The 25,414-nt window shown below is 37.1% G+C and overlaps 4 protein-coding genes and 2 pseudogenes across 4 annotated transcripts; all 6 read left to right on the top strand.

Annotated features, from left to right (window-relative positions):
* Positions 1–914: 914 nt before the first annotated feature.
* Positions 915–1,784, top strand: LOC147334552 (uncharacterized). Its single transcript, XM_086287365.1, has one exon. It carries the CDS (start codon positions 915–917, stop codon positions 1,782–1,784), a length of 870 nt encoding a protein of 289 aa, XP_086143491.1.
* A 2,343-nt stretch (positions 1,785–4,127) lies between these two features.
* Positions 4,128–5,049, top strand: LOC147334551 (uncharacterized). The gene has a single exon (XM_086287363.1). The coding sequence runs from the start codon at positions 4,180–4,182 to the stop codon at positions 5,047–5,049; it is 870 nt and encodes a 289-aa protein (XP_086143489.1). The 5' UTR covers positions 4,128–4,179.
* Positions 5,050–9,876: 4,827 nt separating this feature from the next.
* LOC147334550 (uncharacterized) lies at positions 9,877–10,607 on the top strand (annotated as a pseudogene).
* Positions 10,608–15,149: 4,542 nt separating this feature from the next.
* LOC147334549 (uncharacterized) lies at positions 15,150–16,010 on the top strand. Its single transcript, XM_086285939.1, has one exon. It carries the CDS (start codon positions 15,150–15,152, stop codon positions 16,008–16,010), a length of 861 nt encoding a protein of 286 aa, XP_086142065.1.
* A 1,884-nt stretch (positions 16,011–17,894) lies between these two features.
* LOC147334548 (uncharacterized) lies at positions 17,895–18,531 on the top strand (annotated as a pseudogene).
* Positions 18,532–20,122: 1,591 nt separating this feature from the next.
* Positions 20,123–21,073, top strand: LOC147334547 (uncharacterized). Its single transcript, XM_086285938.1, has 2 exons — positions 20,123–20,174; positions 20,391–21,073. The coding sequence occupies exons 1-2, from the start codon at positions 20,123–20,125 to the stop codon at positions 21,071–21,073; spliced, it is 735 nt and encodes a 244-aa protein (XP_086142064.1).
* The last annotated feature ends 4,341 nt before the right edge of the window (positions 21,074–25,414 follow it).

Below are 25,414 nucleotides of genomic sequence, written 5' to 3'. Positions count from 1 at the left end.
TTGGGAGAGTCCGGTGATCATTGTTCCAGTTTGTACAGAGTGTTGGTGAAGTACTCTGTGGCTTTAGTTGCATCAGCTCTGGGGTGGATGTAAACCAAGATGATGATAAGCTGTGGGGATTCTCTGGAGAGGTAGTAGGGGTGCAGGGAAACAGCCAGAAGCACGATGTCTGTAGTGCACAGCTTCTCCCTCACAGTGACTGTAGAGCACCAGCTGTTGCTTACATACAGACAATCGCCGCCCCCATGTTGCTTCCCGGTTCGTTCGCGGTCTCTGTCCATACGAAGAGGTGGTGAAAACCCATCAATGTGCAGCGTGCTGTCTTTGTCGCTGTTGTTTAACCACGATTCCATAAAAGCCAGAACGGAGGCAGTTCTGTACTCATGCAGGTGGTTGACGCAGGCTTGCAGCTCGTACCTTGTTATTGTGAGTTCTTCGATTTCCGTGCCCACAGAGTATTTCCTCGGGGAAGATCGTGGGAGCCCTGCGGAAAAGCCGGACACCAGGTGAGCCATGACCCCAAGGCTCAACTACACAAGGTGAGCCTTGGGGTCATGTCGAGTGTCGAAAAGAAGTCCGAAAATAACAAAAAAAAAGGAAAAGTATACAAAGATACTGAGTAGACAGCTAAAAACAACAACGAAAAGAGCATTAAAGTTAGAAAAAGAATGCAAAACTGCTCAGCTGACTGGCCAGTCCACCCCATGAGCAGTGACCCGGTTGATGTGTCATTTTAAAATTTGTTGACATAAAGAAAAAAGAACGATGAAAAAGATAAATACTGATCCTTTTCACAGACTGAGTTACAGTATAACTAGAATAACACTTGTACAATTTTGTTTAAAATTTGTTTTAATCTCACTGTCCCTTTTCTTTGTCTCCTCCTTGTGTTATTCGTCTCTCTAACAGCAGATATGTCTGTTAACTCTTCATCCGCCTACAACAATGTTCTGGGTGGCCAATGCTCGACGGTTCGTTTTTATATGAACATTGGCTTCACTTCGTTGAGAATCACCCTCATCCTCCCTCTCTGCACCTTGGTCCTCTGCCTGGCTCACCAAAGATGGAGGCAGCAGCGCTCCTTTAAAACAGCAAGTCACGCCGACATCATCACTTATCACATGGTTGTCATCGAGCTGATGTGGATCTTGGGCAGTTTCTTCTATTTATATGGCACACACACTAATCACTCATTAATGGCAGTGACAGGAGTATATGTTCGTTACATAACTTTCTATGCAGAGATATTCTTACACATCCTGACCTGTGCAGAGCGTTACCTGGCTGTTGTTCACCCCATCACCTACCTGAGTCTAAGAACTGCCCGTGGGGTCAAGATGAGAAACATCAGCATTGGATGTGCTTGGCTGCTAAGCTTTGGAATGACCTTAGTTAAAGCTCTTTGTATCCGTAATTACGTCACCATTCAGCTGTTCTGTACTTTGGTTTTGTCAATAATAATCATATCTTTCTGCAGCCTGTCTGTTCTCTATGCTTTGATTCGTTCAGGGCCAGGAGACAGAGTCAGAGGAAAGGAGTTGGTCAACCAAACAAAGCAGAGAGCTTTCTACACCATCACAGCTATATTAGGCATGTTCTGGTTGTGGTTTGTAGGGCTGCTTGTTAGCATCACGATGAACCAACACCCTGAGCTGAATCGCACTATCAAGTGTGTGGTCGATATGAGTGTAAGCTGGTTCAACTTACCAAGTCATTTGATTTTGCCTCTCCTTTATCTACACAGGGCAGGAAAACTCACATGTTGCTTTTATAAGAATAAGTGAATGCGAGGGTTAACTTGAGGATGATAAATTGCATATGCACTACTATAGTCTTAAAGCGGAAAAGTCCAGATGCTATTGCTGCTGCTATAGAGTAGATAAATGGTAAAATGGTAAATGGCCTGCATTTGTATAGCGCTTTTCTAGTCCCTAAGGACCCCAAAGCGCTTCACACTACATTCAGTCATTCACCCATTCACACACACATTCACACACACATTCACACACTGGCGATGGCAAGCTACATTGTAACCACAGCTGCCCTGGGGCGCACTGACAGAGGTGAGGCTGCCGGACACTGGCGCCACTGGGCCCTCTGACCACCACCAGTAGGCAAACATGGGGTTAGTATCTTGCCCAAGGATATTTGGCATGCAGCCAGGAGGCAGCCTGGGATCAAAACACCGACCTTCTGATTAGTGGCTGACCTGCTCTGCCATCTGAGCTACAGCCACCCCGATAGATAACATGTTTTTACATGAAAATCTATATATTTAAATATTTAATTCTTTTTTGGGAAGGTGAAACTGATTCAAGTTTTAACGGTGGTGTGGGGGAGGGGGAAGGAAGTTACCTTTTCACATAGGACATAGGTTTGATTAGCGTTTACCTTTAATAAATGACGCCATCATTTAAAAACTCTAAATTATATGTATTCAGCTTTTTTTTGTCTAAGATACATATTTGTGTGGATTTTAGATAAACGAGTTCTGGCGCTTTAGGCTCTGACATCAGTTGCATAAAAGTCAAATTTTTTATTATACTCTGTTAATGATGGGTAAACATATATGTAGAATGACAAGATTTGAATACTATATTCAGATCATGTCTGTAGTTTCTTCCCCTCTGCTGTTGGACACATGAACAATAACCGTATGACTGTTCCCACCACTAACACATGACCCCACACTGTGTTCACTGCAGCATTCCATGTTTGGCACTGATCACCACCTGCACTCATGTATATATCTATCTACTTAGCACTTTTAATTCTTATTTTTATTTTTATTTTCATGTCTATTTAAGCGTAATTTATGACAGTATGTTTGCACTGAAGCACCGCAGCAATTTCCTAATGTTGTAAACCTGCCCAACATTTGGCAATAAAACCCTTTCTGATTCTGATTCTGATAATGTTTGCATGCATTTTAATAATACATAGTTGCAATTATATCCTTGACAAATTAATGTGTTTAAATGTATGATTAACTGAACCGGAAAAGATGAATATTTTAAACAGTCATATAAAATTAAATAAACTTGGTTTTGTCATGTGACACTTGATGATTAAACACATCTTCTTCTATCAGCAAGACAGCAAAAATTTGCCTGTTGAAATTTACCGTGAAAGTATCAGAAAATATGTGCATGGAAATGAACTCACAGCCCCACTCATGCATGCTCTGTAAACAAGGACGTGCCATGAATTCAAATAAAGTGCAAGTCCAAGCCACTCAGTAAGTTCTCAAAGAGAGGAAAAAAGCAATCGGAGAGAAACGTAAAGAAGAAACCATTTTTCTAACAAGGTAAAGTATTTTTAAAGAGCTTTTTCTCCTTGAATATTTAAAGGTTGGTATATTTTTGGTGGAATTGAATGGACTACAAACTTATCAGCTCTTACCAAATTTTTTTTTTTTGTTGTATAAAAGAAATGAACAAATTCTTAGAAACATTGGTTAACATAATTAGTGATACTGAATCCAGTATAACAGTGTAACTTATGTTGTTTAGTTCACCAGTTCAGTTTCCTAATCTAATACACTTTCAGACTTTTATGTGTAATTTAAGTCAACTTAAATGAAAGTGAATTTTGTTTTGGAACATAATGAAATAAAAATTACTCCCTTTAGAACATATTCAAGAAGTTAACTTGTAGTTTATGTTAATGGTTGTCAGATTCAGTGCAGTCTATATTTTGGTTGGATAATATGAAGGTAAAACAAACACAACATGTATGCAAAAGGTAGCTATAACTCCATAAAACTACTAAAAACCTTGTGTCTTATTGTCATTTTTAAGTATCATGCATTTCATCTCTGGGAATCCTGAGTTTTGACACAGCATTTTCCAATTAGTACTTTCAGTCAATTTGTATTTGAACTGATTGTAGTTTTTCAGTTAGGATTTTGTCATTGTTGCTAATATTACTTGGTTTGCTTCCTTATATTTAAATTCTCAGGCTTTTTAGTTGTAGTTATCTGTATCTGTAGTTACCCATCCCTTTCATCTTTCATCAGGAGAGGTTGAATATATCTGCTGCAGTTGTTTAACAATAGGAATGTAATCTATCGTAGGTGTGTTTCAGTCTTTTTTCACTTACTCTTTTCTTTAATTTTTATTCTAACACTGCGTCTCGTTTTACTTTTAACTCCTAAGACCTGCAACATATGCAGCAGAAATGTTTTCCAACTCCGCCAATGTCACCTCCAACAATCTTCTGATCTACAACTGCACCACAGTCACCTTATACATAAACACTTGCGTCTCTGCATTGAGAATCATCCTCCTCCTCCCTCTGTGCAGCCTTGTCCTTTATCTTGGTCGCCAACAATGGCAACAGAAACGCTCCTTCAACACAGCAAGCCACTCTGACATCTGCACCTACCACATGGCTGCCATGGAGCTGGTTTGGGTTTTGGGGATTTTTATCGAGTATGGTGGCATATATACGTCTCAGACAGTGATTCAAACAGTGGGGTCTTTTGCTTGTTTGTTTACTTACTATGGAGAGATTATTTTTCATGTCCTGACCTGTGTAGATCGTTACTTGGCTGTAGTTCACCCCATCATTTACCTGGGATTAAGAAATGCCCGTGGGGCCAGGATCAGAAACATTACCATTAGCTGTACTTGGGTGCTGTGCCTTGGAATGGCACTTGTTACAGCTACATATGCACTTAACAATAATACCATATTGTTGTTTTGCTTTTTAGTTTTGTGTTTAATAATCATATCTTTCTGCAGTCTCTCTGTACTCTGGGTTCTGATTCACTCAGGGCCAGGTGGTGAAAAGGAGAAGCAAAACCAGTCAAAACTGAGAGCTTTCTACAACATTGTGACTATACCCTGTGTTGTTTGGTTGTGGTTTCTGGGGGTCTTTGGTTATATAGCTATGAACAACTCACCTGTGCTAAGCAGCACTGTGAAGTGTGCAGTGCAACTTAGTACATTCTGGTTTAATTTGCCCAGCAGTTTGGTGTTACCTCTGCTGTATCTGCACAAGATAGGGAAACTCTCATGTTGCTTGAAGGAAAATATGAATCTGTAGTCTGGGACGATCCAGACAACAGGCCTAATTATATTTCTGTTACCATCCAGCTACATTCAATACTGCAGTAGTCAAAATATGTAAGATATTCTTCTTCTTTTTTTTACAATATTGATTTGTAATAGAGGTTCATGTTGAAATGTTTGGGTTGTAAAGTCTTTCCCAGAATTTTAACAGGTGTTGTAATTTGTTATTAGGGTGTTTGAAAAGATTTCGTAGTGGTCTCTGTAGAAGTTGTCCTTGTATTACTTAATTCTTAGGTCTTTAATAGATGATAAATTGGTTGAATTCCAATCAGATTTCAATAGTGTGTTTAAGTGGTGTCTGGGTAAAGTCGACATCTAATAGGGTAATTCAAAATGACACAAGTTTTTGTTTTTGTTTAAATTTAACACATTTTTGAATACAATGTTAATCATGTTAAATGTAATGATTTGATAAGTTTTGGTATGGACAAAGTTAAACAATGTTTAGTTGGAGTCTAAAAATCATTTACAACACAAATTGTCTCTTTAAAAAAAAGTATTTATGTTTTCTTGCACTTCATTGGGGTTAGTTGTAGTAGCTGTTGTTAAGGTGATTTTAAGGCTTTCTTAGCAGTCTCTGTAGAATTTGTAGGATATTTTGTATTTTCTTTAATATATTGTGTATTTGTGTAGTGATATGATAGTTTTCATATAGTTTTTTTTTTATTATTGTCCAACTCCTTAAAAGATGATGCATCCATTATATTTAAATTCTGCATTTCAGGGCTGTCTGTGTAAAGTAGAAACCAACAACATAAATATGTCTAATTGTAATGAAAGGATGGGACATATTTGTAATTGTTTCCGTTTGAGGTTTGTATCCTCTGCATACAGTTTCTTCATCCAGGTAAATGCATCAAGTAAACTGTTGCAACAAAGATGTGTAATATCATGATGGCACTGTGTCCAGTACATATCTGTCACATGTATGTGTGCTGTGTGAATAAAATGAGTTGATTGATTCTTCCTTTTTAATGAATCCATTTCCTGAAAGGAAATGTCTTTAGAATCTTTGGATTCTAAATAAGTCAGGACTTATTTTGTTACATATCTCTATAAAGGTCCTCTCCGGTTTCCAATCCGTGCTTGTTGCTGTTTTCTGGTGTGTTTGTTTCTCCTCTCTCTCCTCTCTGCCTTACTCGTTTGTGTGTGTTGGCCTTTGGCCAATGCACCTGTGCCCAGTTTACTCACCTGCTGCACATCTTCTGTGTGTCTCCAGCTACTACTTAAGGTGGAGACTCTATGGTACTCATTGCTGGATCGTTCTACTATTCTAGTCAGTGCAGCCCCGGCTCTCTCAAGTTAATTGTGTTTTAGTTGTCGTGTTTCTGTGGAGTTTTAACCTTTGTCCAAACCTTCCTGGATCTTTCCCTGTTTCCTCTGGATATATTGTATAAGAGTGATTCATGAGTGTATTTTGGTGTGGGGTGCAAATGGTGGCATGTGAGTGACTGGCTATCAAGAAGTGGAGTTTGAATGTATTCCCCTTTCCTTGGATTCAGAGCCTGCTCAATGCTGTATATAGCAGGTAGTGTCCCTGTAAATAAACTCAAGTAACTGAATTATTCAGAGTCCAATTGTTCACCTTGCCAATCAGCATGTGTTTCACCCATTCAACCATTCCCTTAAGATTTGGCAAAGAAAAATAATTTTTTTCTTTTACCAATTTAACACCTTTTTCAAGAGTAATTTAAGTATGTCAGATGACATGATTTGATAAGTTCTGGTACAGACAACATTAAAGAATGCTCAGTTCTGACTCTAAAAAACCCCACTAACAACACAAATGGGCTACCTTTTTGTATTTATTTCTTTTTTCTTGTACTTCATTGGTTGCTGTTTTCAAAGTGCTCTATAAATAAATTTTACTCAGCTCGGCTTGATTTATTACACATTTCTTTGAATTATAAATGCACTTTTAGAAAATATGATGCATTCAAAAGATGTATTTAGTTCTTATTTGAGCTTTTTATTAACATACAACATATTTTAAAAGTAGTTACGGTCCTTGAAATTTAAATCTGTGAGGTTAACTCAATAAAATTTAACAGGAATTAACAGCCAGCCAGGAATGCAGACACCATCATGGCTTTTATAAAGAAAACAGACTTTGACAATGCCTATGATATAGATCTCACTCTTTTTTAGTACTTATAACCATGGTATCAAAGTCAAGAGAAAATAATTACAGATACATAATCTAAGAATACTCAAGATACAGTAATTTGAAGAACAAGGAACAAAGATGTTCCTTTAATTCTAATGTTTAAGATATTAGTTTATACTAATGCAAAACACGGTCCTTGTCAAGTTCTAAAATTATTAAAATCATTTTTCAAAGTCTTGGAACAATAAGACATATAACACTTTGTTTTTTGAACAGTTTTAATTTTAGCTATCAGTAAATCATCTTACGCCATAAAGCAAATCTGAATAATTTACATCTGTTTGCATTAAAAACTGGAATCTGTACATCCATTGTTCCAATTATTATTAATATTGTTAATGAGACATGTATAACAATAACTAATTATGTAATAATAATAATTATGTTAATATTATTAGGTTATTATTAATATATATATATATATATATATATAATTGTTCATATTGTCTTTTGGTAGTTTATTGCACTGTTATGCAATTTATGTAATTACTATGCACTTAATGCAGACATATTATTAAAATTTGGGCTGTAATGGTTGTATTGATGTATATCAACTTGAAATGCTCCCAAAAATGGCTACACAGCATGTAAAAATATAATATAGGCTCTGGCGCACTTGGCTCTATGGTAGGTCTTAAAGGGTTAAACGCACCTTCTTGTGTTATCAAGAGATGGAAACGACAAATTTGCCTATTGCAATTTACCGTGAAATCATTAGAAAATCTGCATCAGCTTTGCATACAAATGACTCAAAGGCCAGCTCACACATGGTCCACACACAAGGACATTTCATATTTTCGAACCAAAACCAAACACATGTCACTCAGTAAGTTCTGAGACTCAACAGAAAAAACATCAGAGAACACTGGTCTAAAGGTTAGTTGGTCGTTTGGTTAGTTGGTCGTTTGGGGCTTTGGATTCTCGGTTTTGTGTCTTTGGACTTTAAATTCTTGTTCTTGTTTATTATTCAGTATTATCAGTTTACTGATAGTCCTTAAGTGTTGTTGTTTAGAAGTTTTCTTTAACTTGTATTGTTTGGACTTTGTGTTTTTGCGTCCTCTTCCTCTGTTTATGTCATTGTTTATAGTGTTTTTAAGTTTTTGTTTCCTGTTCCATAGCAGTCCAGGGGTTTTCACTTGCTTTGCATTTAGTTTATTTTCTTTGTACTAGTCTTTGTGATTGTGAACCTGTTACTTTGAATTCTGGTTTCTCTTGGTGATCAAAGTTGTTAATTAAAGATTTGTTGTGTTCTAGATTAGTTTAGCCTCTCTAGTGTCTTGTTGTGTCTTCCTGTCTTGATTTCAAGTGACATGCCATGAATATTGAGCACAGCATTTTAAATTTTTTACTGTTAGTGAAAATAACCCCCCTAAGTTCAGTTCTATGTATGACTAGTTATAGATGTTTTATTCTTTGTTAATGTCCTCAAATGTCACAAAAAGATGATTAAACTGATCTCCTTGTTAGTTTTGGTCCAGATCTTGAATTACTGTAGAGCAGTGAGTGTGTAGTGGGTGAAAACCCCTCTCCCCGTGCTTTCCAACTGGATTGATGTACACAGACAGACACATTTGCCAGATGGTAAAACCAGCATTACAGTATAGATACCATTGCATCCATTTGGCAACTCTCTGTGAAGAGAACTCATGGCCATTGATCAGTGGTTATGACACTGCATACTAACGATATGCAAACTGACATCATGATATAGTTCATTAGCAATGCCAGTTTTAGTCATAAAGCAAATATGCTGTTTATAAGGTCGGGAAAATTGCCGTCAGCTGAGACTAAAGAAATCTTATGGATGAGTGATGAGACATTGCTCCTATTGGAAACACAACATCCAGATGAACAGAATCAACTTTGTGAGAGGTTCAAAATCAAAAGCATATTAACATAGTAAAAAAGAAATGTAATGTAAAAGTTATTATTCTTACTTGGATGTGAATATTTTGCAGTCAGTGACTACCTAAAGCCTAGAAACAAATGGCATTATGAAATGCCATTTGTTTCATTATGAAATGCCATTTGTTTCTAGTCCCTATAAATGCTCTCCCAGACCTTGACTGAACCTATCTAAAGTCAAAGTTGCTGCTTGTTTGGGAGTCGCCTGCACTAAGTTTTGTATCTAATAACCGAAAAACTGCTTTGTTGGGTTGAGATCAGTTAACTGATAACCACTGAACCATTTCTTAGCCTTGAGAAGCTCTTTGGTTCCTTTGGTTCATTATTCATTTGCACTGTGACCATTCTTGTAACTTCTTGTAACTACTGATTTGAACTTTATCGTAACCCCTTTTTATTTATATTAATGAACGCATCTCTCTGTTGTACATTTTGATAATGATACCGTGAGCTTGGTTACACATTGTAAAGTTATTTTTCTTTACCATGGAAATTATTTGTCATCATCCATCATCTGCGTTCTTCAACTCATTTGGTATTGCAGAGCTTGGTGCTGCATTTCAACTTTTTTGGGGTTTACATTAGCTGCAACTCCATAACAAGATAAAACGTGATGTGTCAAAACTGTGTTCACCTCTCCTGTTTGTTTTCTGCTTCACTTTTTCATTTACTCTTTATTTACCCTCTTATTATTCTACTCTCCTCAGACCACCAGAATTTACAATGAATATGTCAGTCAACTCTTCAACCATCTCCAACGATCTTCTGGATGCTAATTGCTTCATAATCAGCTTTTATATTGACATTGTTTTGTGTGTATTGAAAGTCATCCTCATCTTCCCTCTCTCACTCATTGTCCTCTACCTGGGTCACCAACGATGGCGGCGGCAGAGCTCCTTCAATACTGAACGCCATTCTGATGTCTTCTCCCATCACATGGCTGCTATGGAGCTAATCTGGGTGTTTGGGTTTTTCTGCTATTACTGTGGAAGATATACAAATTACTCAATGATGGTAACAATAGGGCTACATATGTCTTCAATCAGTTTCTATGGAGAAATTTGTTTTCATGTCCTCACCTGTCTAGAGTGTTACATGGCTGCTATTCACCCCATTACCTACATGCATCTCAGAAATGCCCGTGGGGTCAGGATCAGAAACTTCAGCATTGGCTGCGTTTGACTGTTGAGGTTTGGATTGACTAGTGTTACAACTCTATAGTTCAATCAAAGCAGAGAGCTTTCTACACCATCACAGTTATATGTTGTGCAGTCTGGTTGTGGTTCTTTGGGCTCCTTATTTCAGTTGCGCTGATGTCATCACCTCTGCTAAGCATCACTGTTCAGTGTATTGTTTTGACAAGTGTCTCCTGATTTAACATACCCAGCAGTTTGGTGCTACCACTGTTGTATCTACACAGGGCACAGAAACTCTCATGTTGCTTATATGGCAGTGGGTGAAGACAAGGTTTGGACTTGAGTAAGTCAGCCTGGCATAATTTAAATGGATAGAATGATGATTATAAATTCTGGACTGATGATTGACTGTATGTAGCAGCACTTATAATAGTAACACTTAGATTGTTTATTAGTTTTTTCCTTTTGTGTTCTGTGCCTCAAACCAACTCTGACTAATTTGTTTAGCTATTAGATTGGATTATATTCAATTAGATTTTGCCATTTTTATGTACTCACACAACAATGAAATTGTGCTTTACATAAAATGCTGATATGAAAGACATATACAGCCCAATATGGTGTCATAAATAGATCTGAAACTGTTATTACACTTAGTTTGTAGATCAAGGATAGAAGGTGATGGTGCTTATCCTTCAAAATTATTAAAATAACAGTGCGAGTAAACAACTGGTTTTGTAAGACTTGAAGTGAATGTTCACATACGTTTTCTCTGACTGCATGAGTGAAAACACAGAAGGATGAGTGGGGTCCTTTGCAATTCCCAGAGCTCTGAGCTGTTTGTAAATATTCAGCAAATATGGCAGTGATGTTTTCTGCTGTTCTCAAAACCCTGATTAATTTGTGTCTTTCCTCTGATTTGATATCACCAAGACTGTGTACTCAAGGGCGCCTATGTTAGATAATGCGCTGTCTACACCGGCTCACTCTCACCTCTTACACAACCCTGTTGCTTGTCATGTATTTCTATGGTGTATTGAGATTCATGTGCTTTTTTGTGTTGAGGTTTTTTTTCTTCTATTCTCAAACTGTTCTCCCTTTAGGAGCTCAGTCTGGGTGGAGCTCTTTTTCTCCTCCTCTCACCTCATGTTGTGTATTTTCATTGTTTTTCTTATCAGTCTACCTGTCTGACCTGTCTCGTCAATGTGATGTTTGTGTAAAGTATGTTTGGTCGGAGGGTTCCTTTGTGAGTGTGCATGCGTCAACGAGTATGCTGCCTGCTGTAATCCATAATTTCCAACGGGATTAATAAAGTATTTCTGATTCTGATAATCAGCAAGGAAGAGTTCATGCAATGCTAGAAGTCAGTAACCACAAAAATGTTGTTTAATAATTTACTACTTGAATTAAACAAACAGAACAGCTAACACCACTGCAGCTCACTGGATGTACTTGTAATCTGTGTGAGTCAAAAGCTGGGCTTCAGCAGAGTATAAAAAATACACAATTTCAGGCCATTTTTTATGTTATAGAGAAGGGAAATCTCCAGTCATCTCATACACAAAGGTCTGACCATGAGCACACAAGCACCCCCCACCTATGCTCTAGTGTTCTGTTTGCTGACAGCCGATACTCAGAAATTAGTCTCCAAAATTCTTCTTTTGTCGGTTTCTCTACTCACAAAATAAAAACTCAAATTCAATTCCAAAAAAGGCCGTGAAAAAAATAAGTGAAATTAATTAAAAGTGCAAACAAAGAAATTATTTTAAAAAAAGAAAGCTTGAACTGGTGTACCTTTGCTTTGTGTAAAAATTTTGCACATCAAATCCAATAGCATAAAAAAAGAATTACAGTAATAGTCAGTATGATGTGGGAGTGGTAGCAGCTAGCTAATTTTCCTATTGCACACATAGTGCACGCAGTGTGCGTGACCCTACTGTCATTAAACACCTGCCTTTGTTTGCAGGTTATTTGAATAATGTCAAATGTAATGGATGGCAAAAATAACATATACTGACTGGTATTGAAATACGTCAACTCCACTCAAAGCTCAATATAGAAAAAAAGACATATGAGCTAACAATTAAATTTTTTCATGAAAAGTCCAAAACTTAAGCTTTTTATCTATAAAAAAATAATTCTAGCTTTAGAACAATCAAATAAACTCTTAGCTGGATCTTTTTACTCTCCAGTCAACTGCCGATATGTCAGCAGCAGTACAACATTCCGACCCTTGTAGTAACTAATAATTGGTAATGATAATTTTCCAAGACGCCCTCACTGATCTGCTGCTATGTGGACATGTGAACATCCTCAACCCAAGAAAATTCAATCCACATTTATTGTGACACTTTTGCGCATTAACCATCCGGAGGGGAAATGAGCGCGGGAGGGTGTCCACCTGATCTCGACGTGTCTGAGCGTTTCTCACATTCTTATAGCTTCAGCCCCTCCACCTATAAAACCTAAACATCCACATTCTTTCTCTTTCAGTGAGCCTAAGTTATGACCTTGGCTTCCTGTGAAGTATGTTCTGTTCTTTTCTAATCAGACAAATAAGGCCATGCTTCTCTGGAAACAATATTTCTCATAATGCAGCAGTACCATGCATCATAAAACAATATCCTTCATTCACAATAAATCAGCAGTCTAATAAATGCAATAGTTATCACCTTCTTCTAAGTCAGGAGAATAATACAGACTAAAACTACATAATACTTTTACAATCTTTAATTAGGGGTATAACATGGCATAAGATAATAAAATAATCTCACAATAGATAGATAGATAGATAGATAGATAGATAGATAGATAGATAGATAGATAGATAGATAGATAGATAGATAGATAGATAGATAGATAGATAGATAGATAGATAGATAGATAGATAGATAGATATAAACCACCATTCACTGATGTGACTATCCCACTGGCACCAGCTGGAGGTCTGCCAAAGTCAAAGCTAACTGGAACAACAAAATTCTTCCCTGATAAAAGGACTGTTGTCAGAAGTCTTTGTCCCTTCTTCAAGGCCACCTGGGTCCACTGGAGAAATCACAGATACAAAAACGAGCTTCCTCCAAAGAGTGACTCGTCTCTCTCTTAGAGATAGGGTAAGCAGATGAATTTTTTAAAAGGAGGCCCAGAGTATAGCCGCTATGCTTCCACATCGAAAGGAGCCATTTTAGGTGGTTCGGGTAAACTTGGACCTACTCAAGTTTACACTGAGGTGCTCCCTGCCCTGGGGGTGTTGCACCTAGAAAACTAGAGCAGTTGACTGAAGAGGGGGAGGTCTGGGTTTCTTTGCTTAGGTTGCAGCCCCTGCAACTTGCCCGCAGATAACAAAAGAAAATAGATGGATGGGTTTCAAAATTCGTACACAGGACAAAGATATCAAGGAAAATCATTTTTGCTACTGCTTCACATCAAAAACTATATTTTTATAGTTTTGTTTTTATCCAAAGAAAATGTTAGGTGTAGTGTTTTAAACTAGTTAAATTATCTAACCTTTAATATTTAACCTGAGGGGGTTAAATTTTCTCCCAATATTCCCATTTTTGCACCCTAATGATAAAGAATCTAGTTACACATACTAAAATTATCACACACAGACTGAAAATGGTATTCAGTCAAACTGCTTCATGTACACACAGGAGACATGACACTGCTTAATTTGAATGAACACCTGTCTTAGATTAGTAGCTATTTGACTACTGTCAGATGTAATGGACTGATTTAAAAGTTTAAAAATCTCTTAAATGACTTTTTTCACTTTTTATGTCTCCTTCAGTCCAAAACTGCATGTTCTTTTCTGTCACATATAAAAACCAAATCTAAACCATTTCCACTAATTACACAGACTCCTTGTTTTTGGTTTCCTACATGTTAGGGTGAAAATAAGAATTCAGTTTTTGCTATATAAAGTAAGAAAATACTGAAAATATAGATATACCCTAGAATATAGCACTTTGACCCAAATGCTGAAGTATAACTTGCTGCTGTAATTTACAGTAAGTACCACCTAATGAAGCATGCAAAAAGCTCCCATCGTTCTGTTGCTGTGTCAACTCTGAAAACTCACACGTATCTGTGCACATTTACAGTGAAGAGCAGTCAGTCAGCTTGGAAACGTGAACCAGAGGAGACAATTCAAACAAAAAGGTGCTCTTTAATATCTTATAATATATTGACACTTTAATGTTTAAATACATCTTTTCATTAGTATTTAAGCTGTTATTTATCTTTTTAAACTAATGTCATTGAGATGAAAGAAATTCAACCTCAGAAGAATTTTGTATTTTTTTTTTTATTTCTGAACTTCAGGTTTCATGTGATCAACTCAATCCCTCCATTGGCAGCACAATGGATGCTTGTAATCAAAGTATATCCTGTCTGGATCTCATAGCTGCTCCCACTTTGCAACTGTAGTAAATTGGAATAATAACAATAGCAAGATATTTTTTAGATTAGGTCAATCTGGTAACATTGAATGGGATTAGATAATTATAACATGCTGCTCCAGTTTTTTTTTTCAGTGAAGACAAATCTACAACTCGATGATATTTTAGATAACATAATAATAATCAGTTCAATGTTAGTCACCATGCATCACCAGCTTATTTTCATGATATTATACTTGAGCAGCACATTGCCATTTTTTTCTCTTTCCACTGTCAGCTATTTCCTGCCTGTACATTTGTGGACAGAAATATAGTATTAAAGGAGGAAAGATTTCAGGACCTAGATATAACTTTCTTACAGTTTCTTAAAAAGAACAATTATAACTTTAAACTGTCTGTTACCCGTGTTTGTCCCTCTAATTATTATTTTATATTTTTCTCCTCAGACCTACATCATACAGCAGATATGTTACTTAACTCCACCTTCAGTAATATTGTGGACAGTATCTGCCTCATATATTCATCCAAATTCATGCCCTTCTATACATTGAGAATCATCCTCCTCCTCATCGCCTCTATCCTCATCTTTTTTTCTGGTCACCAAAGATGGCGGCGGCAGCACTCATTTAAAACAGCAAGTCACTCTGACATCTTCACCTACCACATGGCGACTATGGAGCTGATCTGGATCTTGGGGTGGTTCCTCTTCTATTATGGTGCATACACTAATCACTTAGTGAGTGAGAAAGTAGGATCATATGCTTGTGACACTGTTTATTACGGAGAAATACTTTTCCACCTGCTGACCTGTGTAGAGCGTTATCTGGCTGTTGTTCACCCCATCACCTACATGAGTTTAAGAAATGCCCGTGGGGTCAGGATCAGAAACATTTGCATCGTCTGTGTTTGGCTGCTGAGCTTTGGACTGGCATGTGTTAAAGTTTTATCACCTCCTAACTATGAATCTGCCCCAACATTTTGTCTTTTGGTTCCCTCCATAATAATCATATCTTTCTGCAGCCTCTCTGTTCTCTGTGTTCTGATTCGCCCAGGGCCACGGGAAGGAGGTGGGGAAAAGGAGATGGTTGACCAATCAAAACAGAGAGCTTTCTATACAATCACAGCTATAACCTGTGCTGTGTGGCTATGGTTTCTTGGCATACTTGCATTAAATGTTCTTGAAAACTCAGGTCCAGTGAGCAGCACCGTCAAGTGTTTGATGTACATGTGTCTGCTCTGGTTTAACTTGCCCAGCAGTTTAGTGTTACCTTTGCTGTATCTGCATAGGGCAGGAAAACTCTCATGTTGTAGTTATTCCAACAACTGAAGAACAAGACTGAATTTGGGTACACCACAGAGACTCACTTCAGCTTACCAGTTGTGGAACTGCAGTAGAGGACATTTCAACAAAAACAGTCTTGAGGAACACAAGCCTTTAGATTTGAATCATTATCATATCAGCTTTACACAAATATAAATACAAATGTAATAATAAGATAAATGTTGGGTCCATACATATGTCACATACAGAATAATGGCTACTGACCATTCAAATGACAGCACAAATCCTCTTTATTCTTTGTACTTATGCGTGTTTGTGCTTTCTGATTGTTTGCATGTACAATATGTTTTTTTAAATTTTGAAGTTGTAGACAGCAAGATATTAATCAAGGTCTTATCTAGTTTTCAACCTACCATTGAAAACTAATAGGAATGAAACCCTCAGTTCACCACTACACAATCACACTTGTACCTAATTCCCTGCTAGGCATAGTAAATGCAGTACAGGCGAAATTTAGATTTCATTGGAGCACCTCTAAAGATGTAATCACTTATAGAACAAATAAAAATAAGCAGACACTTTATAAGTAGTGTCAAAAAATGCTAGCCAATGTAACTTAAAACACTAGTGATTATTAGCTAAATTTAACCTTTGATCCTCTACTCTGCTGGGGAACAAAGAAAGAACAAAAAGAAACAAATTAGAGTGGACTTGCACTTATAATAATTGTTATAAGATTATAGTTTTTGTCATTGTTTAGTTTCTAGTTGAGTGAGGAGGATAGAGAGGGCAGGGATGTTGTACAAGAGGAGGAAGAACAAGGGAGCAAATAATTAAGTTCACTCTAAACGTGGCTCGAACAGAATGGCTGCCGCTACATACCAACTATAGTTTTATTCTTCACTTGTAAAACCTGGGTAAATTATCCTCTGTATGCATAATAAAATGACTGTTTGTATGAATTGAAAATTTTTAATATGAAAAACAATGTATTACCAGTTTGCTTCATGTACAAGTCTGTGGAGTGGCAGGGTGTTTTTCCAATGTCTGTCCTGATTAATACTCCTTTAAGTGCTTGATGAATTGGTGGACCATAATACTTTCTTGTAATGGAGAGCACACTTAGTAAACCTAATGAAAATAAACAGTTCAAGAACATAGCATGCATTGTGATCAATATTTCTCATTATTGCCCCCTAGGTCAAAAATGCATACAGACAACCAATGCATGTACTGAGCCATTCATTATACATTTTAGTGTAACTTATTTATAATGATATATTTTAAACAGTTCTTTCCTAAGAACTAAGCAGCCAAATGAAATCATTAAAGACATAGATGAAATGTACAAAGTTATTAAGTGCATCTTTTTTATCTTATGTTAATGTTAGTTTTAACAACTTAATTAAAATTAAGTAATCAAGTAAAATCAAATGAAGAAAATACTTAAATTAGTTAAATTTATTCATATTTATGGCTCATTGTTATAGCACACACTTTGACAGAGTCAAGGATCAACTCAGACGTCTTCGAATTAACACACTCAAAAATTCAGTCAGTTTTTTAAAGACATGACAATGCTGTATTCAAATGGTGCTTATGTATTCATGTAGTGAATTTTTTGAGTAATGATATGATGGAGTAAATAAACTGACAAGAGTAAGCCGAGAATAAACAAGGATGTTTTATTTTTTTTTTTGTTTATTCGCTTGTTTTTTGGGGGGAGGGGATTTGCCTCTCCTGTTTGGTAGTTTAGCAATCAGAATTATTGTGTGAAGCCCGAGAAAGATGCCGATTGGATTTACTCTTCCAACTGGATTATTGTGTATTTGCCATACTGGACCACTTCATTGATCTATATTATTATTATTTTATTATTATTTTAAGTTATTACAAACTGGACAGACATGACTGGGGGATAAGAAAGTGATGGGGTGCTTGCTCATTTATTATGGTGCATACACTAATCACTTAGTGAGTGAGAATGTAGGATTAGATGTTTGTAATGTTGCTTATTGTGGAGAAATATTTTTTCACCTCCTGACCTGTGTAGAACGTTATCTGGCTGTTGTTCACCCCATCACCTACATGAGTCTAAGAAATGCCCATGGGGTCAGGATCAGAAACATCAGCATCGGCTGTGCTTGGATGCTGAGCTTAGGACTGACGGGTGTTACAATCATATTACGTCCTATCTACAAATCTGCCCCACTGTTCTGCCTTCTGGTTCCCTCCATTATAATCATATCTTTCTGCAGCTTCTCTCTTCTCTGTGTTCTGATTTGCCCAGGGCCAGGGGAAGGAGGTGGGGGAAAAGGAGATGGTCGCAAAATCGAAACAGAGAGCTTTGTACACCATGACAGCAATAACCTGTGCTTTGTGGCTATGGTTTCTTGGGGTGATATTATTAAATGCCCTTGAAAACTCAGGTCCAGTGAGCAGCACTGTCAAGTGTTTGATGTTGATGTGTCTGCTCTGGCATAGCTTGCCCAGCAGTTTGGTGTTACCTCTGCTGTATCTGCATAGGACAGGAAAACTCTCATGTTGTAGTTATTCCAACAACTGAAGAACAAGATTGAATTTGATCACGCCACAGATATTCACATTGTGTTACATGTTGCTGATGACTCAAAAGTGCAGCAGAGAACATTTCAACTAAAACAAGGTTATGGGGAATGCACGCCTGACATTTGAAGCACTTTTTAATCAGCTGTATACAAAAGACATAGATTATGAGAAATATGTTGGGTCCTTTACTTGTTATTACTAGATGTGAGATCAAAGACATGGATGGATGGAAGTTTTCAGGTCACATACAGAATAATGGCTGCTGGCTATGTAAAATGACAGCACAAATCTTCTTTATTGTTTGTTTGTGCTTTGTGTTTGTTTGCATACACAATATGTGTTTTAAGTTGTGAAGTTGTACACAGCAGGACTCTAATCAAAGTTAAAGTCTATGCTTACGTAAGGCCTCCCTGGCATTAAATCCTCAGTTAATCTCTGTAGCATTCATAACCTTGAAAAGTAATAGAACAAATTCTTTGGTTCACCTTATTGTTAAAATCACATCTGTACCAATTTTCCCTGCTAGGCATAGTAAATGCAGGCCACAGGCAAGTTTAGTTTTAAACAGAGTAAAATAATTATATCAGTAGTACCAATAATAGCATATTTTTGTGTTATTTTCTGTAATTGTCTTCAAATGTTATATTTTCCCACTTGTCTACTGACAACAGTACAGGATACAATGAAAATAAAGGTTTTATGCCCAGTGTTGTTGTTATCATGATGTTAGTGTGCGCTCACACAGAAGTGCTGCTGCTTTAGCACCATGGCTTGTCATTACGCTAATACAACGTTTGTTGTCTGGTAGAAAGAAGATGAAGAGGTCATTTCAGGACACATATATTAAAAGTTCATACTGTTACGATAATGCAGGGGTGTTTGTGTGAATTATAAAGTGTCTGCTTATTTTTATTTATTCTATAAGTAGCATCAAAGAACGTTAACTTAAAACAATATAGAATATACTATTATTTCATAATAAAAGGTGTTTGGATGAATTGAAAAATTGCATATGAAACAACCTTATTACCAGTTTCCTTCATGTGAATGTCTGTGGAGTGGCAGGGTGATTTTCTATTGTCTGTACTGATTAAGTGATTGATGATTTGGTGGACCATCTCAATCCGATTATGCATGTTTCTCTTCTTATCTTACCCTTTGCCTTGGGTTTGACTGCTAAAGGCTCAACCCTAAAATGAGTGGATTAGATTGAAATCTCTGATTATTCACTCTGGATTATTATTAGACATTAATATAGGTTGTGGAAAATACATTAATATTAACATGGCTTTTATTAGTAGCATTTTGTGGAAACTTTTGTTAAATAAGTAGTTATAATCATTTTCATGCACACATTGCAAATGTGCTCATGAGAGTTGGCACTCAGTCTTTTGAGGGTCATAAGCTTCGTCTGGCGGGACTGTCCAGACTGACATATCGTGAGAAGTGGCTTAGAGTGCAGAAAGGTCAATGCAAACACGCTTACAGACACAGAGAACAGTTAGATTAATTTCTAGGTCAGGGGTAAGAGACATTTTTCTTGCAACTGCATATGTGCCTGCACAGCAACAGTTTAGGGTGTACTCAGGATGTTCTGGAGACGAGCATTAGGGGAACAGATCAACAGGAAGCACCTGGAGTGTAAGACGGTTGAAACACCTCTTTAAGTATGTTAAAAGGTAGTTCACAATGGAAATATATCTAACTGTCACTAACTAACTGATGCATGTTATGTTATCTGCTGACACAAGAAGGGGCTGAACCCTGACATACAAAATCAATTTGAAGTGTGGTTTCTAGCGGAGATTTAGTAATTCTCTTCAAATTAGAATGTGAAGAGAAATATATAGGAGGTAGGTGACATTTTCACCTACCACGTTGCTGTCATGGAGCTGATCTGGATCTTGGGGTGCTTCCTCATCTATTACAGTGCATACACGAATCACTCAGTGAGTGAGACTGTAGGATTATATGTTTGTAACGTTGCTTATTATGGAGAGACATTTTTCCACCTCCTGACCTGTGTAGAGCGTTATCTGGCTGTTCTTCACCCCATCACCTACATGAGTCTAAGAAATGCCCGTGGGGTCAGGATCAGAAACATCTGCATCGGCTGTGTTTGGCTGATGTGCCTTGGACTGACATGTGCTACAAATTTATCACCTCCTAACTACAGAATTGCCCCATTGTTCTCCCTTTTGGCTCCCTACATCATAATCATATCTTTCTGCAGCTTCTCTGTACTCTGTGTTCTGATTCGTCCAGGGCCAGGGAAAAGAGGCGGAGCAAAGGAGATAGTTGACCAATCAAAGCTGAGAGCTTTCTACACCATCATAGCTATAACCTGTGCTGTGTGGCTATGGGTTGTTGGGACGTTTTTATGTAATGCTCTCAGCAACACAAATCTAGTGAGGAGCACTGTCAAGTGTTTAGTGTTACCCTACCTGGTCTGGTTTAACTTGCCCAGCTGTTTGGTGTTACCTCTGCTGTATCTGCATAGGGCAGAAAAGCTCTCATGTTGCTGTTGTATCAACAAATGAAGACAAAGATTGAACTAGAGGGCACCCGAGAGAGCTAAATGATTTTACAAGTTGAATATACTAAAAATATTTGGGGCAATTTCAGTTTTATAACCATCAAAAAACAGGGCCTTTCAAGACTCCAACCACACGTGAGATCCAAGAAAATCAAGAAACTAAAGCCATTAAACAAGTCTTACCTGGATGTGGGAATTAAAGCAGGCATGTAGATGCTAGGCTAATTATTCATCTCATGGTGAAGTGGACAGACAGATGGGTCTGGACAAAGGCATTTCCCACTTTATTAGGTTTGTGCTATGAAATGTACAAAATGGATCATACACGATCATAAAACCTTTTCCTTTTCTTATCCCAAAAAGATAATGATGATCAGTAATCCTGCATTTGTCCACACTGATGAAGTGTGATTTTACAGTACTAATGCTCATGTGTTTTGAAATCCAGTATCTAGGAGTTATTGATGACTGAAAAGTGGAGCAGAGGAAATTCCATCTAAGACTTAGTGCTTCAAATTTTGGGTTTGTCTTCCACAAGACTATTTCGTCAGCTGCACACAAAACAATGTGATTATAAACTGTATGTATGTATCCTGGGCCCATAAATTGTTATTACTTGATGCGATGAGGTCATACATCTGTAAGTAACACTTTGCGATAATCCTTGTCATTGTGAAGCCTGGCCCCACCTTATCATGCGAATTACTAAAGTCAGATGGCCCAGGATGTGAGTGGGCATTAAGGCGTCTGCAGATGGTCCATCTGCATCTTAAGGATAAAGGTGACTCATTCGAGGATGCCAGTGTTCACATTTTGGACAGAGAACAGATGGTTTGAAAGAGTGAAAGAAGCCATCTATGTCTACTGTGACGACCATCTTTGAACAGAGGCGGGGGTTTACGACACCAACTGTCTGCCATCTATAATCCAGTTTTGAGTTCCCTTCCCAGACGCCTTAACGCCCACTCACATCCTGGGCCATCTGATCTCAGGAATTCGCATGATAAGGTGGGGCCAGGTTTCACAATGAGCTCACCCGAAACGCTGGCTGATTGGGACCCACACACAGTTTCACACCTTGGCTCAGGCGATTAGAGGATCATCAGGGGGTCCTTTTGTCCCTCTGTGGGGGGTTTCTCCCACTAGGTTTATATCTGGGACTCTCCACCATTTGACCTTAGAACTGAAGAAGCTTCTCGGATGAGAGGTGAAACGTCTTCAAGCAACTTAAAGAAGTCCAGACGCTTTTCTTTACAAGCTCCTTTGGATTATAGAACTATGTCATGTCATGGATAAGAGACATGATCTGTTTGTATTTGAAATATTCATATTCATTGAGAGATGAAAACCTTTTTTTGATATCATACATATGTTTTCTCTGTTTTTTGTTTAGTTATTCTTTTTAATCACACTCCGCCAGGTTGATAATATGATATTATGCAAGTGCTCCGCTCTCTCTCTCCCTCTCACATATATACAATTTCCCATCCGTCTCAGTTTGGTTATATAATAACAAGTTGACGATTAGGATTCTATGTTAGAATATGTTATAATGCATCTTAATAAGATAACTGTGAACTATCAGTACTTCCACTGTCTGTCCCTCTAACTGTTTTTTTTTCCTCAGACCTACATCATACAGCAGATATGTCACCTAACTCCACCTCATATTTAACAGAGCTCTGTCTTTTATCTTTTGGGGAGTTTTTAAAGAAGCACACAAACAGCAATTCTACATTTGCCAAAGCAGTGTTAATGTGTTTTTAAATCCAATATTTGGGAGTTATCAACAGAGATGGGCAGTAACGCGTTACTTTAATCTGATTACTTTTTTCAAGTAATGCGTAAAGTAAGGGATTACTATTGCAAAAACGGTAATTAGATTACCGTTACTTTCCTGTAGGAACGCTGCGTTACTGCGTTACTAAAACCGTAATTTCTTTTGCGAGAATGTCTCATGACAGTGACGTAAGCGAGCGCGACGTTCGTGACAACAGCTGTGCGCAGATTAACAATGGATCATGTATCGATTGTGGGAGAGAGTATGAGCGTGCAGCGTTTAAAGCGTGGAAGTACTGACCTTACTTTGAGTTTGATTCCATAAAAAGTGACAAAAACATTAGCGTCCGTTGTGCGTGGGAAGAAAACTTCTTTTTACAGCGAAAAAAAACCCTAAACAAGCTCCGAGTGCGCAACGACGTAATAGGAAATTCACAGAGAAACTCGCGGATTCTTCAACTGACCGCGGCACACCTGCACCAGGGCAAACCTCCGCCTGCTATACAAGTGAAAATAGAGCAACAGGAGGGCTGAGTCTTTGACTTTATTTATTTTCTGCTGTGTTTTACTTGCATCTATTTGAAAGACTGAGTGTAAATACAAAAAATATTTTATTTTATGTGCCGGAGTGTGCAGAAAATAGGTTTAAATGTTAAACAAATTTCTTCAAGACAGAGAATGTTGCATATAATTTAATTTTTGCTTGATGCATAAAGTTAAAAGATTAAAACTGATAAAACAAGTTTAAAAAAAGAGACTTTTCCATTTGATTACATTTTGTATGATGGATTATGCAGAAAAAGTAGAATTGGGCTGAAGGATCTATCACTTTATCACTTATTCAGGTTGTAAATCGTGCTTTTTAAAAAGTAACTAAGTAACTAAGTAATTAATTACTTTTGGAAATAAGTAATCAGTAAAGTAACGGCATTATTTTTTGGGGGAAGTAATCAGTAATTAGTTACTGATTACTTTTTTCAAGTAACTTGACCAACACTGGTTATCAATGAGTGAAAATGCAGCTGAACAACTTATATATAAAACTAACTTTTGGGGAATAAGATTCTAAATTTTATCAGCTGCAGACAAAAGAAAGTGATTATGAGATACATGTTGGGTTCATCACTTCTTATTACTAGAGGTGACATCACAGACATGCTCAGCTCTCATAGTTTGGTTAACTTTTGAAAAGGGTTCTGGATTGAAGTAGCATTAACCACATTACTTTCATGCTCGTTTGAATTGGGAAAAAATGCAAAACAAACTAAATGATTTGTCCTTTAAAAGTTTTCAGGTCACAGACAAAACAATGACTGCTGGCCATGCAAATGACAACACAAATCATCTTTATTGTTTGTACAATGCTTGTTTGTGGTTTGTGTGCTTGTATATACATTTTATTATATAAGTTGTCCAGTTGTATATTTTCAAAATTAAAGTGTATGTTCATGCAAAGTCTGGCAGGAAGTTATTATTCAGTTAATCTCTATAGTATCCCTAACCTTGAAAACTAATAGGACAGAACCTTCACTTAAAAAACAACATTGAATCACCAGAGATAATCCAGGCAGGCTGTAGTGCTGTTAGATCCTGTGAAGTTTTAAGCTGTACTTTTACAACATATATACATGAGAAAAAGTAAATTAAGCAATAATTGTTCATAGTATAACCTTTTGCAGAATTAGTTATAGTTTCTATATATTTCTCGTTCACATTCAGATTTTGTAATATGGCAAACCATTTGCTTTTGTTTATGATGTTTTCTCTATGATGATTAGATTTGTTGGTAAATTAAACCTTGTTCCATTATCAATACATGTTTTTTTTACATTTATGTTTGTAAAACTGAGTAGGAATCAGTCTATAGTTGTCATGATTAATTAATGTGTACCGTGGTCTATTGGGCTCAATTGAATTAAAATTAAAAAATTAAAATTTCTATTTTATCGCAATACCTTGTTGTAGTAGAGAGCCCCCTTGATAAGCTGAATGAAAGTAAACTGTTTAAGAACATAGTCTGCACCTATGTCATCAGTGCTTTTATTCTCTGCTGTTGCTCCCTGGATGAAAAATGCATTGATTTGACCAGCACATGTTTTAAGCAATTTATTTTATAGTTTAAGCCTTTACTGCACACATTTTGAAAACAGACTGACGAGGTTTATCAGAGAAACTTTGGAGAATTTTTTTATCACAACATCTCAGTGGACTTCAGACCAACAGCAGGCCACACCTTCACACAAAAACTCGTTTCATCCCAGGGACAAAAACTCCAAAACATCAGCTAAACAACATTGTGTGCTGTGCAGAAAGGAGTGCTCAAACCCAAACATTTCAAAAACCAAACAGCCAATCCATAAACACGTGGCAAAACATAGAAGAGCCACCTCGACAGGACAAGACTCATCTTCCAAAAGTGTCAACAAATAACTGAAAAATACTTGAAATATATTTACATGTATGGATTGATACAGTCTTCACTTTGCATTGTCCACATTCATGTCACATTTATTCTCATGTTTTGAGTTGTCACTCTGTGTGAAACTTTACAGAACAGTTCTTCTGT

This window comes from Aulonocara sp. 'chitande type north' Nkhata Bay, linkage group LG3 (assembly GCF_057382095.1).
Source record: "Aulonocara sp. 'chitande type north' Nkhata Bay isolate Kocher_YH1m ecotype deep benthic linkage group LG3, A_spYH_male_GT1.1, whole genome shotgun sequence".
NCBI classification, from domain to species: domain Eukaryota; kingdom Metazoa; phylum Chordata; class Actinopteri; order Cichliformes; family Cichlidae; genus Aulonocara; species Aulonocara sp. 'chitande type north' Nkhata Bay.
The sequence above is the reverse complement of the archived record's forward strand: the minus strand, read 5'-3'. Positions and strand labels throughout refer to the sequence as shown.

Bases quoted from the DNA above. Each gene is read 5' to 3' on its own strand.
- LOC147334552 (XM_086287365.1), top strand. From the start codon at position 915: ATGTCTGTTAACTCTTCATCCGCCTACAACAATGTTCTGGGTGGCCAA.
- LOC147334551 (XM_086287363.1), top strand. From the start codon at position 4,180: ATGTTTTCCAACTCCGCCAATGTCACCTCCAACAATCTTCTGATCTAC.
- LOC147334549 (XM_086285939.1), top strand. From the start codon at position 15,150: ATGTTACTTAACTCCACCTTCAGTAATATTGTGGACAGTATCTGCCTC.
- LOC147334547 (XM_086285938.1), top strand. From the start codon at position 20,123: ATGTTCTGGAGACGAGCATTAGGGGAACAGATCAACAGGAAGCACCTG. The intron at 20,175-20,390 runs GTAAGACGGTTG...TATAGGAGGTAG, and splicing joins CAACAGGAAGCACCTGGAGT to GTGACATTTTCACCTACCAC.